The 17577-nt window shown below is 48.3% G+C and overlaps 1 protein-coding gene across 4 annotated transcripts in view; it reads left to right on the forward strand.

The window, feature by feature from the left end:
• The first annotated feature begins 400 nt into the window (after positions 1-400).
• Positions 401-17577, forward strand: part of ZXDC (ZXD family zinc finger C) — a 41865-nt gene continuing 24688 nt past the window's right edge. For 2 of the 4 annotated variants that reach the window (XM_089664200.1, XM_089664201.1), the window contains exons 1-4: positions 437-1301; positions 11824-11976; positions 15476-15554; positions 15786-15916. In XM_089664200.1, the coding sequence (XP_089520326.1) occupies positions 437-1301; positions 11824-11976; positions 15476-15554; positions 15786-15916 (1228 nt within the window). Of the gene's footprint in view, positions 1302-11823; positions 11977-15475; positions 15555-15785; positions 15917-17577 lie in introns of all 4 variants that reach the window. The other 2 variants (XM_089664203.1, XM_089664202.1) reach the window with 2 other exon arrangements.

Consider the following 17577-nt stretch of genomic DNA (forward strand, 5'->3'; position numbering starts at 1 on the left):
GCCTCACTCCTGAGTGGCCAGTCGGGGCTGCCCATAACAACCAATTAGCTTTCGCCCTTTTTTCTCCCACACAGCTCATTGGTTGCCAAGAGTAAGATCCTCGCTCCTGAGTGGCCAGTCAGGGCTGCCCATAACAACCAATCAGCTTCCACCTTTCTTTCTCCCTCACGGCTGCTTGGTTGCCATTAGCAACAGCCCCACTACTCAGCGGCCATCCTGCGCTGTCCACAACAACCAATTAACTATCGCTCCACGTTCTTTCCGTCCCTCCCTCTCCTCGCTGATTGGTTGCCATGGGAAACCTCTCAGCCCTCAGAGAAATAGTCCCGGCGGCCCGTCGCCAAGCAACGGCGGAGGAGCGTGAGTAGGCAAGTGACTGACCGCTTCCCCCTCCCCGTCTCCCTCCGCCCGCACTTGATGCTACAGGGACACCAAGATGGAAATCCAGGGGCCGTCGGCGGGGCAGCGGCACCAAGATGGCGGCCCGGGGCTCCTCGGGGCGGAAGACGGTGAGGAGGCCCCTGGGGCCGCCCCTCCCCCGCACCCCGTCTACATGGTGGTCAGCCTGGGGGAGCCCCCCCGGCCCAGCCCGACCCCGGAGCAGGGGCTGCCGGGCTTCGTCACCGTCCGGTTGGAGAACGGCGTGCTGAGCCTGGAGAACTGCGAGGCCCCCGGGACTAGGCCGCAGCCCCGGGCTGGCAGTAGCAGCGCGCCGGCCACCCCCCACCAGAGCTGGGCCGGGGAGGAGGAGCCGTGCGGGAGCGGCCCGGGGGCCCAAGGCGGCTTCCCCGACCCCCTGGAGGACGTGGACATGGTGCTGAAGGACGAGCAGGTGGCGGGCTTCCTGGTGGAGGATATCGGGGAGCTGCAGGTGAATCTGGGGGAGGCCCTGGACCTGGCCAGGAAGGGGGTCCTCCTGGTCTTCCGCTGCCCCGAGCCCGGCTGTGCCAAGGCCTTCGACCGCAAGCAGCAGCTGAAGGTCCACCTGCTGAGCCACACCGAGGAGCGAAGACCCTACAAGTGCCAGGTGGAGGAGTGCGGCTGGTCCTTCACCACCCTCTACAAGCTGAAGCGGCACCTCCAGTCCCACGACAAGCAGCGCCCCTTCCCCTGCCAGGCCCCCGGCTGCAGCAAGAGCTTCACCACCGTCTACAACCTCAAAGCCCACCTCAAGGCCCACGAACAGGAGAACCTCTTCCGCTGCGAGGCCTGCGGGGAGGCCTTCCCCACCGCCACCAAGCTGGGAGCTCACCGCAGGACTCACTTCGAGCCTGAGAGGCCTTACAAGTGTGAATTCGAGGGTACGTGGTTGTAGGAACCCTACTGCAAGGATTGCGTGGCCTTCCATGGTGGAGGAACATCGCTGTGAGGATTGTAGGACTTGTGGAAATGTAGGAACTCCGCCATAAAGATTTCCTGGCCTCCCAGGTTGTAGGAACTCCACCATAAAGGTTTCCTGGCTTCCCGGGGTGTAGGAACCCCGCTGTAAGGGTTGTCCTGCTTTTCAGGGTGAAGGAACTCTGCCGTAAAGGGTTTCTGGTTTCCTGGGGTGTAGAAAATCCGCTGTAAAGGTTTCCTGGCATCAGAGGGTGTAAGAACCCAGCTGTGAGGAAAGTCTGGCTTCAGAAGTTGTTGGAACTCCAACATAAATGTTTCTTGGCATCAGAGGGTGTAGGAACCTTGCTGTGAGGATGGTCTGGCTTTTGAGGGTGTAGGAACCCCAACATAAAGGCTTTCTGGGATATAGAAACCTCAGTTAAGGTTTCCTGCATTTCCAGGGTGTAGGAACCCTACTGAAAGGATTGCTTGGCCTCCCAGGGTGTAGGAACCCTGCTGTGAGGATTGTATGACTTATGGAAGTGTAGGAACACCAAGATAAAGGTTTCCTGTCATCGGAGGGTGTAGGAACCTCGCTGTGAGGATGGTCTGACTTTAGAGGATTTAGCATCACCAACATAAAAGCTTTCTGGGGTGTAGGGACCCCACTTTGAAGGTTTCCCATGTTCCCAAGGTGTAGGAACACCAACATAAAGCTTTCCTGACTTCCTGGTGTGTAGTAACCCCTACATAAATGTTTCCTGGCATCAAAGGGTGTAGGAACCCTGCTGTGAGGACAGTCTGGCTTCCCAGGGTGTAGGAACCCCAACATAAGTTTCCTGGCTTCCCATGAAGTAGAAAACCCACCATAAAGATTTCCTGGCCTTCTGAGGTGTAGGAACCCCACCATAAAAATTTCCTGGCTTCCCGAGGTGTAGGAACCCCAACATTAAGATTTCCTGGCATCAGAGGGTGTAGGAACCCTACTGTGAGGACGGTCTGGCTTCCTGGGGTGTAGGAATCTCAATGTTAAGGTTTCCTGCATTCCCAGGGCATAGGAACCCCACCGTTATTAACCCTGTTACAGCACCAGATTGCTTGGCTTCCCAGGGTGTAGAAACCCCTTTGTGAGGATTGTATGACTTATGGAAGTGTAGGAACCCCAACATAAAGGTTTCCTGGCATCAGTGTGTAGGAGCCACGCTGTGACAATGATCTGACTTTAGAGGGTGTAGGAACCCCAACATAAAGGCTTTCTGGGGTGTAGCAACCCCACTGTTAAGGTTTCCTGCATTTCCAGGGTCTAGAAACTCCAACATAAAGGTTTTCTGGCTTTCCAGGGTGTAGCAACCCCCAACATAAAGGTTTCTTTACTTTCCAAGGTGTAGAAACCCCACTGTAAAGCTTTCCATGGCTTCAGAGGGTGTAAGAACCCAGCTGTGAGCATGGCCTGCTTTCTAGGGGTGTAGGAACCCACACTTAAAGGTGACCTGACTTCCTGGTGTGTAGGAACCCCTTCATAAGGTTTTCCTGGCTTCCCCTGGTGTGGGAACCCCAACATAATAGTGTTCTGGCATCAAAGGGTGCAGGAACCCCACTGACCATGGTTTGGCTTCAGAGGGTGTAGGAACCCCAGCATGTTTTCTGACTTGTCAGGCTGTAGGAACCCCAACATAAAGTTCTCCTGGCTTCAGAGAATGTAGGAACCCTAACATAAAGCTTTCCTCACTTCCTGGGGTGTAGGAACCCCAATATAAAGCTTTCCTGGTTTCCCAAGGTGTAGGAACCCCAACATAAATGTTTCCTGGCATCAGAGAGTGTAGGAACCCCGCTGTGAGGACAGTGTGGCTTCTTAGGGTTTAGAAATCCAATCATAAATGTTGTATATGTTCCAGGGGTGTAGGGACCCCGCACTAAACAGTGCCTGGCTTCCATGGGGGTGTAGGAACCCCACTATAAAGATTTTCTGACTTCAGAGGGTGTAGGAACCCCTCCATAAAGATCACTTGGCTTCCTGAGCTGTAAGAACCCTGCTATAGACACTGCATGGCTTCTGGGATTATAGCATCCCCACCATAGATGTTGCTTGGTTTCTGGGGGCATAGGGACCCTGCCATAGACCCTGTCTTTTGAGGCTGTAGGAATCCTGCCATAAGGATTGCCTGGCTTCTTGGGATGTAGGAACTTGCCCTAGACACTGTATGGCTTCTAGGGGTGTAGCATCCCCACCATGGATTTTGCCTGGATTCTGTGGTTGTAGCATTCCTGCCATATATGCTGCCATAAATGTTGTTGGCTTCCATGGCGTTATTGGAACCTTGCCGTAGACACTTATGGCTTTCCGGGGTGTAGGAACCTCGCCCTAGATGTTGCCTGGCTTCCCAGGGCGTAGGAACCCTGTCAAAGATGCTGCCTGTCTTCCAGGGGGTTGTAGGAATCCTGCCATAGACACTTCATGATTTCTGTGGGTATACCATTTCCACCATAAATGTTACCTGACTTCAGAGGGTTTAGGAACCCTGCCATATACATTTTCTGGTTTCCCGGGGTGTAGGAATCCGCTGTAAAGATTGTCTGACTTCTGAGAGTGTAGGCACTTCTCTATAAAGGTTTCCTAGCTTCACAGGGTGTAGGAACCCCCCTGTAAAGACTGCCTGGCTTCACAAGGTGTAGGAAACCAGCCGTAGACATTGCCTGGCTTCTGGGGGTATACCACCCCCGCTTTAGATGTTGCCTGGCTTCCCAGGCAGTAAGAGCCCCGCCAAAGATTCTGCCTCGTTTCCAAGGCGTATAGGAACCCAGCCGTAGACTTTGCCAGACTTCTGGGGGTATAGCATCCCCAACATAGATGCTGCTTTGCTTCCGAGGGTGTAGGGTATACTGTCATAGACATTGCCTGGCTTCCAGGGATGTAGGAACCCCACCATCAATGTTGTTTGACTTCCAGGGGTGTAAGTACCACACTGTGAACTTTGCCTGGCTTCCATTGGAGGTGTAGGAGCCCTGCGATAAATGTTACCTGGCTTCCAGGGTGTAGGTTGCCTGGGAAGGAGGGGGAGCAGGTGAGTGTGGGAACCCTGACATAAAGATTGCCTGCCTTCTGAAAGGGAAGGAACCCTGTGCTAAGGATTGCTTGGCTTCCATGGAAGTGAAGCAACCCTGTCATAAATGTCTGGCTTCCATGGAGGTGTAGGAACCCCACCTTAAGGTTTTCCTGGCTTCCATGGGAGAGTAGGAACTTCGCCATAATTATTGCCTGGCTTCTGGGGGTTTAGGAAGCCCACCCTAAGGTTTACCTGGCTTCCATTTAAGTGTAAGAACCCTGCCATATATGTTGCCTTACTTCTGCTGAGCTGTAGGAACCCTGCCATATATGTTGCCTTACTTCTGCTGAGCTGTAGGAACCCTGCCATAAATGTTGCCTTACTTCTGCTGAACTGTAGGAACCCTGCCATAAATGTTGCCTTACTTCTGCTGAGCTGTAGGAACCCTGCCATAAATGTTGCCTTACTTCTGCTGAACTGTAGGAACCCTGCCATAAATGTTGCCTTACTTCTGCTGAGCTGTAGGAACCCTGCCATAAATGTTGCCTTACTTCTGCTGAGCTGTAGGAACCCTGCCATAAATGTTGCCTGGCTTCCATTAAGGTCCCATTCACACCTGAGCGGTTTGTAGCACGAAGTTCGAAGCTCCAAAAACGCTCGGGGAGAAGAAAAATCAGTATTACTCTATGGAGATGGTTCACATCTCCACTCCCAAGTCCCCTGAAGCAGAATGTCTGAAGCTCCAAAAAGTTTTAGAGCTACTTTTGTAGCTCCATTCAGAAAGATTTCCATGTATTTCTATGAGGGAAAAAAACACCAATGTGCAAAGTGCGTGTTTTTCTGGCATGGCAACAAGTGATGTCACAGATGAAATTTTTCTCTTGGCTACTACAGAAATGCCAGAACTCAAAAAGCCTGAAAACGCCTGAACAAATCGCTTACAAACGTTTGCAAACACGCATAAAAACATGCACAAAAATGTTCTGCTCAGATGTGAATGAAGCCTAAGGTGTGGGAACCCCGCCATAAACGTTGCCAGGCTTCCTTGAAGGTGTGGGAACCCCGCCATAAACGTTGCCAGGCTTCCTTGAAGGTGTGGGAACCCCGCCATAAACGTTGCCAGGCTTCCTTGAAGTTGTAGGAACTCTGCCATAAACGTTGCCAGGCTTCCTTGAAGGTGTGGGAACCCCGCCATAAACGTTGCCAGGCTTCCTTGAAGGTGTGGGAACCCCGCCATATACGTTGCCAGGCTTCCTTGAAGTTGTGGGAACCCCGCCATAAACGTTGCCAGGCTTCCTTGAAGTTGTAGGAACTCTGCCATAAACGTTGCCAGGCTTCCTTGAAGGTGTGGGAACCCCGCCATAAACGTTGCCAGGCTTCCTTGAAGTTGTAGGAACTCTGCCATAAACGTTGCCAGGCTTCCTTGAAGGTGTGGGAACCCCGCCATAAACGTTGCCAGGCTTCCTTGAAGGTGTGGGAACCCCGCCATAAACGTTGCCAGGCTTCCTTGAAGGTGTGGGAACCCCGCCATAAACGTTGCCAGGCTTCCTTGAAGGTGTGGGAACCCCGCCATAAACGTTGCCAGGCTTCCTTGAAGTTGTAGGAACTCTGCCATAAACGTTGCCAGGCTTCCTTGAAGTTGTAGGAACTCTGCCATAGGCATTCCTTGGCTTTGAGGGTGTAGGAATCACACCACACAATAACATTTGCCTGCATTCTATGTGGGTGTACCCCATCATTAACTTTGCCTGGCTTCTTGGACTGTAGGAACCCTGCCACAAATATTGCCTGGTTGCCCAGGGGTGTGGTGGCCTTGTCAGAAGGTCATGCAGAATCCATGGCCACCATGGGGGCATCTTCATGGTTACAGAATTCCAGACAAAAATTGTTTTTTCCCATGCAGTAGGGCTGTACCAGCACTGCGTGGGTTAAAACCTTTTTTTTTTTTTTTTCTTGGCTTCAGAAAGCAGAGATATACTTACCTCAGATCCTCTGAGCACAAGACTAGTCCCTGCCATTCCTATCCCAACCCCCCCCCCCCCCCCCAAACACACACGATAGCCATATTGTGACTAACTCTTGATGTGAGGATGGCAGGAACAGTCCATCTTGGATGTGGGGGAGTGCAGCTTTCTGGAGAAACGGAGGATGGGGTAAGTATAGCTTTTCCTTGAGCCCCTGGACAAAATGAACAGTTAACCCATACCGTGCGGGCACAGCTCCACTGCATGGGAAAAGAAAAATGTTGACTGGAGTTCTGTTCTATGCATGCTGGTGTTCTAAATGAACTAAATAAAGCAGATCAGATTGATCCTGTTCAGCTGAGCTTGATCCGGCCGAAGACAGATCGGATCTCAGCTGGTTCTGCAGGGACTATCCAAGATCCGATCCATGTATAGGCTGGCTGATTGTACCCAAGTTTGGTACAACCAGCGCGACAGATTTTAGCAGGCGATTATTGCCAGCAATTAAAGCCGCTAGCAATAACCATTGCACTCCCCTGGCAGGCACGGTGCCCCACGCCCCCTGCTGCCGGAAGAACACAATGTCTCGACTGGAGAGATTCAGTCAGTGTTGATGGAGGAATTGAATGATTTTCTTTTGAAGGAAAGGAAATCGCATAATCTATGACCTGCCTTATAATCAAAGGAGCAGTGTTTGCATTCTCAGTGGAGTAGAGTATGCTCTGGAACAAGGCCGGAGCATTGTTTACATTCTCAGTGGAGTAGAGTATGCTCTGGAACAAGGCCGGAGCATTGTTTACATTCTCAGTGGAGTAGAGTATGCTCTGGAACAAGGCCGGAGCATTGTTTACATTCTCAGTGGAGTAGAGTGTATGCTCTGGAACAAGGCCGGAGCAGTGTTTACATTCTCAGTGGAGTAGAGTATGCTCTGGAACAAGGCCGGAGCATTGTTTACATTCTCAGTGGAGTAGAGTATGCTCTGGAACAAGGCCGGAGCATTGTTTACATTCTCAGTGGAGTAGAGTGTATGCTCTGGAACAAGGCCGGAGCAGTGTTTACATTCTCAGTGGAGTAGAGTATGCTCTGGAACAAGGCCGGAGCATTGTTTACATTCTCAGTGGAGTAGAGTATGCTCTGGAACAAGGCTGGAGCATTGTTTACATTCTCAGTGGAGTAGAGTGTATGCTCTGGAACAAGGCCGGAGCAGTGTTTACATTCTCAGTGGAGTAGAGTATGCTCTGGAACAAGGCCGGAGCATTGTTTACATTCTCAGTGGAGTAGAGTGTATGCTCTGGAACAAGGCCGGAGCAGTGTTTACATTCTCAGTGGAGTAGAGTATGCTCTGGAACAAGGCCGGAGCATTGTTTACATTCTCAGTGGAGTAGAGTATGCTCTGGAACAAGGCCGGAGCATTGTTTACATTCTCAGTGGAGTAGAGTGTATGCTCTGGAACAAGGCCGGAGCAGTGTTTACATTCTCAGTGGAGTAGAGTATGCTCTGGAACAAGGCCGGAGCATTGTTTACATTCTCAGTGGAGTAGAGTATGCTCTGGAACAAGGCCGGAGCATTGTTTACATTCTCAGTGGAGTAGAGTATGCTCTGGAACAAGGCCGGAGCAGTGTTTACATTCTCAGTGGAGTAGAGTGTATGCTCTGGAGCAAGGCCGGAGCATTGTTTACATTCTCAGTGGAGTACAGTGTATGGAACAAGGCCGGGCGGACCACATGAACTGACCAGTCAATGCACGGAAGATGCCGACAGTATTTTAATAAGAAGTTAGGGAACTTTGCAACAGTAAGGGCTCATGTACACTGCAGCTGATAAACTCACGTTTAGGAGATGTTCAGCATTTTTTTCAGCAGCCCCTGAACTCTCCCCAATGTCTTCCTATCTATCCATGTACACATCGTCTTTTACAGTCATTTGTAGACATTTGAGTTTACAGTCGTGTTTTTTTTTTAACGCAGAAAACTTTTGTACACTGCTGCAATAATTTATGCACAGAAATGAGCTGAAACACCTCCAAACACCACAAAACAAAAAAAAGACCACTAATCTCCACACATACTGCTCTCTCTGCTTCTGCTCTCTCTATTTTTCTCAAAATGTCCGAAATAGTTAATTTTGTACTATTTTTCAGTGCATTCTGGGCATTTAGGAAGGTCTCCTGAGTCATCTTTAAAAAACGCGCGGTATGCAAACGCAGCTAGGGGGAAGGGGGTGTAGAGTAGGGGAAGGCTATGGGGGGGGGGTGTAGAGTAGGGGAAGGCTAGGGGGGGGGGGTGTAGAGTAGGGGAAGGCTAGGGGGGGGGGGTGTAGAGTAGGGGAAGGCTAGGGGGGGGGGGTGTAGAGTAGGGGAAGGCTAGGGGGGGGGGGGGGTGTAGAGTAGGGGAAGGCTAGGGGGGGGGGGTGTAGAGTAGGGGAAGGCTAGGGGGGGGGGGGTGTAGAGTAGGGGAAGGCTAGGGGGGGGTGTAGAGTAGGGGAAGGCTAGGGGGGGGGGTGTAGAGTAGGGGAAGGCTGGGGGGGGGGGTGTAGAGTAGGGGAAGGCTGGGGGGGGGGGGGGGGTGTGTAGAGTAGGGGAAGGCGGGGGGGGGGGGGTGTAGAGTAGGGGAAGGCGGGGGGGGGGGGGGGGTGTAGAGTAGGGAAGGCGGGGGGGGGGGGGGTGTAGAGTAGGGGAAGGCGGGGGGGGGGGGGTGTAGAGTAGGGGAAGGCTAAGGGGGGGGTGTAGAGTAGGGGAAGGCTGGGGGGGGGGGGTGTAGAGTAGGGGAAGGCTGGGGGGGGGGGGTGTTTGAGTCCCTTTAGCCAACCTCACCATAAACAGTATGATTGTAGCATATAAAACAAACTGTAAAAACAGTGGAGTAATGAGAATACAGTCCATGTATCGAGCGGATCGTCTTTTGTTTCAAATATTGGCCAATATGTCTTGTGCTCATTACATTTAGGGCCCAATCACACTATTGCACTAACACGCGATACGCGGATTTGTGTGATGTGATTCTATTCATTCTGAATGGCAGACCAACACATCTAGCTGACCGATGTGCTTTTCAGTGCAAATAATTTGTGGTGTATTGCCAGAAATTCCACCATTTTTTGGTACATTGACTGCTCATTCATTATGAACGGGGTGCCTTCACACGAGGACTCGTGGCATAATTTGTGTCAACACACCACAGCGGTGCGAATGGGCCCTTAATCGGGCCATACATGGTTCGAATTCCGAATGATTTTTCGTCTGAAAATCGAAAACTTTCGCTCGGTAATCCGATGGCGCCATCAAAGATTTCGAAAATCGGCCAACCAAGTCATCAAGTTCACCCCATATAACAGGCGAAACTTCTGTGCCTTCCAGGTCACGGCTCATGCGCATATTCTTTTCGGGAAAACGATGGTACGATTTGACCATCGAGTTGAAAATCGGTAGTTTTTTCACAAATTTTTCAACACGCCTGATGACCGAAAAGGGGAGGAGCCACGAAAATCAACCAGTGCCATTGACTCACTAACAGAGCGAAATTCTTAGGTTCGATTTTTTCAGATGAAAAATTGGTCGAATTTCGACCCATGTATGGCCGGCCTTAGTCACTAACCCACAACAAGTATCTAGGAAATACAAGCAAAGTTCCAAATCATCTACGTGCTTGTTTCTTGAAAGCATTAAAGTATCCTCAGGGTATTAACCACCTCCCGTCCGGCCGTTGTATATAAACGGCCGGACGGTGGCACTGCAGGGTCGGGTGGCCGTCTATAAACGGCCTCCCCGCACCCTGCTTGTGCGCGCTCCCTGGGAGCGCGCAGCACCGCGATCCGGTGCCCGCTGTGTCCTCCGGACACAGTGAAACACCGATCGTCGGACGGGACCTCCTGTACGAGGTCCCGATCATGTGATCACTGATTGGCCAATCAGTGATCACATGCAAAGTAGTAAGCAAGATGTCACTTGTGACATCATTGCTTACTATGTGTGAAATCTGTGAATGATCACAGAGGTCACATGGTACAGGGCCAATCACAAAAGCCTTGTACCATGTGACAAGCTGTGACCAATCACAGCTCACTCTGTATTTCTCAATGAGTGCAGGAATGCAGACAGAGAGAAAGAGAAATTATTGCTTTTACATCCTCTATGGGTGTAAAAACAATCGGTGTAAAAAAAAAAAAAAAAAAAATCTTTATCACCTCTCACAAGTAGTACAGTGTCACCATGGTGACACTGTACTGCTAGGGTGACAGTATGTAAGAAAAAATAAAAAATAAAATAAAAATGTAAAAAAAAATGTTTAAAAATTATAATTTTTGCTTATAAACTAATTTGGATTTTTTTTTTACTAAAAAGATAACGGAATACATTTTGGCTAAGATTTATGATGAAATATTATTTATTTGCAAAATTTTATAAAAAAAACACTTTTTAAAAAATTTTTTGGACATTTCATTTACATAGCAAAAAAAAATACAAATCCCAGTGGTGAATAAATACCACCAAAATAAAGCTTTATCTATCTAAAAAAAATGATGAAAAAATTCATTTGGATACAGTGTTGCATGACCGCGCAATTGTCATTCAAAGTGTGATAGCGCTAAAAGCTGAAAATTGCCCTGGACAGGAAGGGGGGGAAAGTGTCCGGACTGGAAGGGGGGGAAAGTGTCCGGACTGGAAGGGGGGGGAAAGTGTCCGGACTGGAAGTGGGGGAAAGTGTCCGGACTGGAAGGGGGGGAAAGTGTCCGGACTGGAAGGGGGGGAAAGTGTCCGGACTGGAAGGGGGGGAAAGTGTCCGGACTGGAAGGGGGGGAAAGTGTCCGGACTGGAGGGGGGGGAAAGTGTCCGGACTGGAGGGGGGGGAAAGTGTCCGGACTGGAGGGGGGGGAAAGTGTCCGGACTGGAAGGGGGGGAAAGTGTCCGGACTGGAAGGGGGGAAAGTGTCCGGACTGGAAGGGGGGGAAAGTGTCCGGAATGGAAGGGGGGTGAAAGTGTCCGGAATGGAAGGGGGGGAAAGTGTCCGGACTGGAAGGAGGTGAAAGTGTCCGGAATGGAAGGGGGGGAAAGTGTCCGGACTGGAAGGGGGGGAAAGTGTCCGGACTGGAAGGGGGGGAAAGTGTCCGGACTGGAAGGGGGGGAAAGTGTCCGGACTGGAAGGGGGGGAAAGTGTCCGGACTGGAAGGGGGGGAAAGTGTCCGGACTGGAAGGGGGGGAAGTGTCCGGACAGGAAGGGGGGGAAAGTGTCCGGACTGGAAGGGGGGGAAGTGTCCGGACAGGAAGGGGGGGAAAGTGTCCGGACTGGAAGGGGGGGAAAGTGTCCGGACTGGAAGGGGGGGAAGTGTCCGGACAGGAAGGGGGGGAAAGTGTCCGGACTGGAAGTGGTTAAAGCCAGAATGTTGCTTTTACAACCAGATGGTATTTGCAGAGACTGCAATGCCGGCCTTTTTTGTCATTTACTATTTTTACAATAGAATAAATGCAGTAAAATAAATAAAACCTTTTTTGTTTCCTATAGGTTGTGACAAGACGTTTATTACAGTGACTGCCTTGTTCTCCCATCACAGAGCTCATGTCCGGGAACAGGAACAGTTTGTTTGCTCTTTTCCTGGCTGCAACAAGCAGTATGATAAAGCCTGCCGCCTGAAGATACACCTACGCAGCCACACAGGTCGGTGTTCCCGTAGCTGCAGTTCTGCAGCGTGCTCAGTAAGAGGTGACAAGAGTTGACCCCTTTGCGCTGGTGCCTCCTGGCCCTTTAAGAGGTTTCAGAAGCCGGGATTTTAGGGTCATGTGACCGCCATGATTTGCTGTCACATGATCGGAAAAGGTCCCGATCGCAAGGGGAGATCGGGGACCTTTCCGTGAGTCACGGACATGTGTGCTGGGAGCACGCAGGGCGCGCTCTCAGCACATATGTATTTTCAAATGGTACACAAATATGCGGCCGCTCGGCTTCAAGGCCCAGACGCCGAGAGGCCGCATATTTGTGTGTGTCGGCGTCTAGGGGTTAAGCTGGCTATAGAGGGTTCGAATCTGAGCCAGTTTAGCAGGGGCTGGCCGAGATTCGATCCATCTATGGGCAGGCTGATTGTACTCAAGTTGATCGGGTAAGGATCGAGCAGGGACTCCGTACATTCTTTGATACACTGCAAAGACTTGGCTGTAATGGTCTGACGATAACTTACTTAGGCTGGTTGGACAACTGTTGGGAGAATCTCCCCATGATTGCTGATCTTGTCTTCAGGTCTCTGACACAAAGACAAGTGCCACAGCGTGATCATCTTCATGGGCTCCTGCAACTAGACTGTGCTACAACATTCATCTAGAGAGCCCATTCCGGATGACGCAGTGGTTCGAGTGGCAACATTCCATTAAACCAGAGGAGGGATCTGTTTCCGTTAATATTGGTTGACAAGCATCCATCCATTAAGGAGGCCTCTGGCTGGACCCTATCTGCACCCACCAAGGAAGACACCTTTAAAGTTCTATACCACCCAGAGGGGGGAGAATCCATAAACGGCATTTCCCATCCATCCCATCCTGAGAGGGGGACCTCTGGCTATATTATTTACATGCGTATTTAAAATACGCATCTGGTGAGTGCGTATTTTTACCACACTTCTGACACGCCACCGAAGTTTGAAGTCACTTATCAACCTTTGTACCAAGCACTTTTTACCACAAACTGTCACATTATTTATTTGCTCTTTTATCAGTATTTATTATTCTAGCACTTTGTTATTACCGATCCATTGATCAACTTGAGTACAATCAGCATGTTGGATTTCTAGCATGCGATTATTGCAAAAGTGACTGCAGAGCTCAATCTCAGTCCCATGAAAACTTTTGCAGCAGTTGCTTTCCTATTTCGGGACACAATCCTGCGCAATGTCCTTTTGTCTTTTTTTTAAATTATTATTATACAGGATTTATGTAGCGCCAACAGTTAGCTCAGCACTGTACACTATAAAGTCAGTTGACCATGTCAACCGTGGCTATGCTTGTCAGACGACATTTTCCAGGAAACTGTATATGCTGTCAAAACCTTTGATACTGTATGTCACGACGCAGCAAATAAACTGGTGACTTCAGTCACAGAGGCGCTGGCTAAATTACACCAACAATGTGCCGTCTTTGAAGCTCCTTAACCCCTTCACGCCTGAGGGTAAAACAAATCTAAATGCCTAAGCACAATTCTGCAACGTTGACATATGATAGTAAAACCGTACATATCGTCACAACTACTTTGTACATCCAGGTGGATTATACCTTGTGTTTTTCAGGACAAATTGGGCTTTCATTTCGTGGTAAATGGTAATGGATAGCTCCTAATTTTTTTTTTATTATTAAAGGAAAACTGGGCCAAAATAGTAAAAAAAATATTTTTTTTTTTAATTTAACTGTGTGTTTCTTGTTACGACCATAACCTACCATCAAAGAACAGCCCAAAATACATTCTCCAGTTCTTGACGATCGCAGCGATACCATATATGTGTATGTTATTTGTTGTTTGTACCCGTAGTACAGTCCAGAAACAATAGTGCGCATTTTGTTTTTGTCTTTTTTTAAATTTTTTTTTTTTACATAAAACACACTGACATTGACACTAACTGACACTGATACCAATTTTTTTTTTAAACCCTGACCTTTGACCCTGACCTTTGCCCTTGACCCTGACCTTTGACCTTGACCCAAACACTAACCCTGGCACTGAACTAGATCAAACCTTGATCTAGGTATTTTTCTTTATTTTTTATTTTATTTTTTAATATTTATTTATCTTTTTTTTTTTTTTTTTTACAAACTTTTTTTTATCTCTCTGTCAGGAGTTCGAGAGATACAATGTATCTCTCTTCTCCATTCATAGAGAGAGAGAAAACAAGGGGGCCGGGCTGCACAGTGATTGATCACTGTGATAGCCAATCAGAGGCTATCACAGTGATCACGTGACCCGGAATCGGGAGTCCCGGGTCCCGATCGTTAGAACGGGACCCGTGGCTCTCAGTGACACCGCGGTCTTGGTGCTGGGAGCGCGCCGAGCGGCACGCTCCCAGCACACAGACAGGTACGCAAATATGCGGCCCCACGGAAAAAAGCCCAGGTCCGTGAGGCCGCATATTTGTGTTACGTCGGCGTCAAGGGGTTAAGCTCTGACATGATTCCGTATTACTAGCAGTAAATGACGAAAGTGAAGCTTCCCACCTGTCCGCTAGGTGTCTCATCACACAGCGGAAGCAAAAGAATGTTACATCACTGCCACTTTCAATGCGAAACATGTCACATTCACACCTGCAAATCATGTTGTGTTTCCATTTTTGTCTAACCCTGGCATGTAAGGTCACCACCTAGATCCTACCTTAGCTCCTGTTACTCTCCCACCTCCTGTCCCATTTGGCTGGGTACGGCGCTCCTTGTCCCCCTCTTTTACATGGCACTTCTTTGGCTGCCCACAGGACCTCTTCTGGTCATCTTAAAGGGAAGGGGGACTTCATTTTCTCAGTCAACATGAATTGTTTTTAATCCTTATGCTGCTAGCATTCGTAAATAGATCGGAAAGTATATCATATTTACTTGTTTTAAACTTTACATTTCATCCGTTACTTCCTGGTTTCTATGCCTAGGCAAATGATGTCATATATCCAAGCAGTCTTCAGGAGGGGAAGCAGGGTTCGGAGCTCAGTCTGTGCCTGGGCTAAGGGCAGACGGATTCCAGGAAATAAATGATACATGAATCCTCTGCTTTTAGTCAAGATGGCCAATTCCAGAAATGCCAGGGAGTGTTTTTCAAAATGATTTCTCCGCAAAAGAAAGCATGGAGACAGGGAGGGCGGAAGTTGGCTTTGAATAATAAAAATGAATTAAACAGCCTTTTTGGTTTGTGGTGCTCAGATACAATGCAGTTCCACTTTAAATGGCGACTTGGCCGCCTCCTTCTGTCCAGTCATCTGCTGGAGCAATCCAACCCCTTGCAGGTTTGGTTTACATACCGCACGCCCTTGGGGCAACAGACAGAAGGCCAGCTAATCTTTTACAGTTGTAGTTCTTCTGTATATAAAAATCTGCATTGATTTATCCATTACTGTTTATTAGAGATATAAAATGGGTTTCTTATGGGGAGGAATCTTTGTTTCCTATGTAATCTGATGTCACTACTTACCTTTTTATAGGTGAGAGACCTTTCATTTGTGACTTTGAAAGCTGCGGTGTCTCTTTCACAAGCATGTCAAAGCTGCTAAGGCATAAAAGGTATGGATTCTGTAATATTGTCAGTATTTGGCTGTGTGTTCAACTATGAGCGATACATCAGTGTTGGTTTTTTTTTTGGTTTTTTTGTTTTTTTTGTTTTTTTCCAGAATAACAAGCAAGTGCTGAATTCTGTAGTTATAGTAGTGGGATAATGTCACAGTATAAAAACATGATGGATGTTTTCTGTAGGTGACGTGCTGTCACTTTTTTTTTTTTTTGTTTGTATACAAGGAAACATGAAGATGACCGGCGATACCCGTGTCCTGTAGAAGGCTGCGGGAAGTCGTTCACTAGAGCCGAGCACTTGAAAGGCCACAAGATTACTCACCTGGGCACTAAACCCTTTGAATGCCCTGTGGAGGGTAAGCCATTACATTGCATTCATAGACGAGAATAGATCGAGCAATAAATATTCCGCGCTAACAAACGCCAATCTCTGTTAAGTCATTGCTGCCACACTTCTAAATAAACAATCAGTCCGAAATAAAGTAGTGTAGCAGTGGTGAAAGGGAAATTCAATTTTGTGATAGATTTGAACCACTTGACCTCCAGAGGATTTACCCCCCCTTAATGACCACGCCTCTTTTTGCTACTCGGCGCTGCACTAATTCAACTGATAATTGCGCGGTCATGCAATGCTGCACCCAAACAAAATTTACGTCCTTTTTTTTTACACAAATAGAGCTTTCGTTCGGTGGTATTTGATCACCTGTGCGCTTTTTATTTTTCACGCTATAAACAAAAAAAAGGCAAAAATTTTGAAGAAAAACAATATTTTTTACTTTCAGCTATAAAAAATATATAGTAAACTCAAAGTTGGTTATAAATTTAGGTCAAAATGTATTCTGCTCCATGTTTTTGGTAAAAAAAAAACCCCAATAAGTGTATATTGATTGCTTTGTGTGAAGTTATAGCGTCTACAAACTATGGGATAGATACTGCAATTTACGCCATTTTTCTGCTATACAACGCTGCGCTAGTTTAACGGACAATTGCGCGGTCATGCAATACGGTACATAAATGAAATTTACATCCTTTTTTTTCCCCACAAATTGAGCTTTCTTTTGGTGGTATTTGATCGCCTGTTCGGTTTTTATTTTTTGCGCTATAAAAAAAAAAGGCTGACAATTTTGAGGAAAAAAAAAACCAATATTTTGGACTTTTTGCTATAAAACATGTCCAGTAAAAAAAAAGCAAAAATCAAATTTAGTCATAAATTTCTGCCAAAATGCATTCTGCGACGTGTCTTTGCTAAAAAAAAAAAAACCCAATACGTGTAAATTAATTGGTTTACGTGAAAGTTATAGCGTTTACAAATGGCGGGAAAGATACTGGAATTTTTAGTTTTTTTGTTTTTTTTTTATACTAATAATGGCGGCGATCAGTGACTTATGGCGGGACTTCGGCGGTTATTCTGACATTGGGGGGTACTGACTTAGGGTCACTGACATCCCCAAAAACACTAATACAGTGATCAGTGGAAAAAAAAAACACTGACACTGTACTAATGGCACTGGGGAGGAAGGGGTTTAACTTTATTTTGCAGGGAAGGGTTATCTGAGTGAGGGGAGGAGTGTTTTACTAGGGGGAGGGGTGTGTACTGGGCGGGACAAGGCTGATGGAGAGAGAGAGAAACTCTTCTTTCTCGATCAGCTCGTCCTCGAGCTGTCAGGGAAGTGACAGACAGCACAGCTACTGCAGCTGTGCTGTTTGCCGCCGATCGCCGGGAAACAGCCGGTAAAGACCGGCTGTGACCCGGCGACTGACATCCGCGGCGGTGATCGGCGGGACAGGGCGGCGGCGTGCCTCCTATAAAAGGCGTGTTTTACAAAACACGCCTTTTAAAACGTGGTTTTGCCTGCCAGTGCCGCCCTGCCGCCGTATTTCTACAGTGGCAGGGCGGCAAGTGGTTAATGAACACAAGTATTCACATCCCACACCTTGAAAAAATGTAATTGTGAACTAATACTGAACACCTCTTGCAACACCGCTCCTGGTCAACAATTTAATCTGCCTCTGGGGT

This window comes from Staurois parvus, unplaced genomic scaffold (assembly GCF_062004578.1).
Source record: "Staurois parvus isolate SC_StPar_1 unplaced genomic scaffold, SC_StPar_1.0 ptg001855l, whole genome shotgun sequence".
Taxonomy (NCBI): domain Eukaryota; kingdom Metazoa; phylum Chordata; class Amphibia; order Anura; family Ranidae; genus Staurois; species Staurois parvus.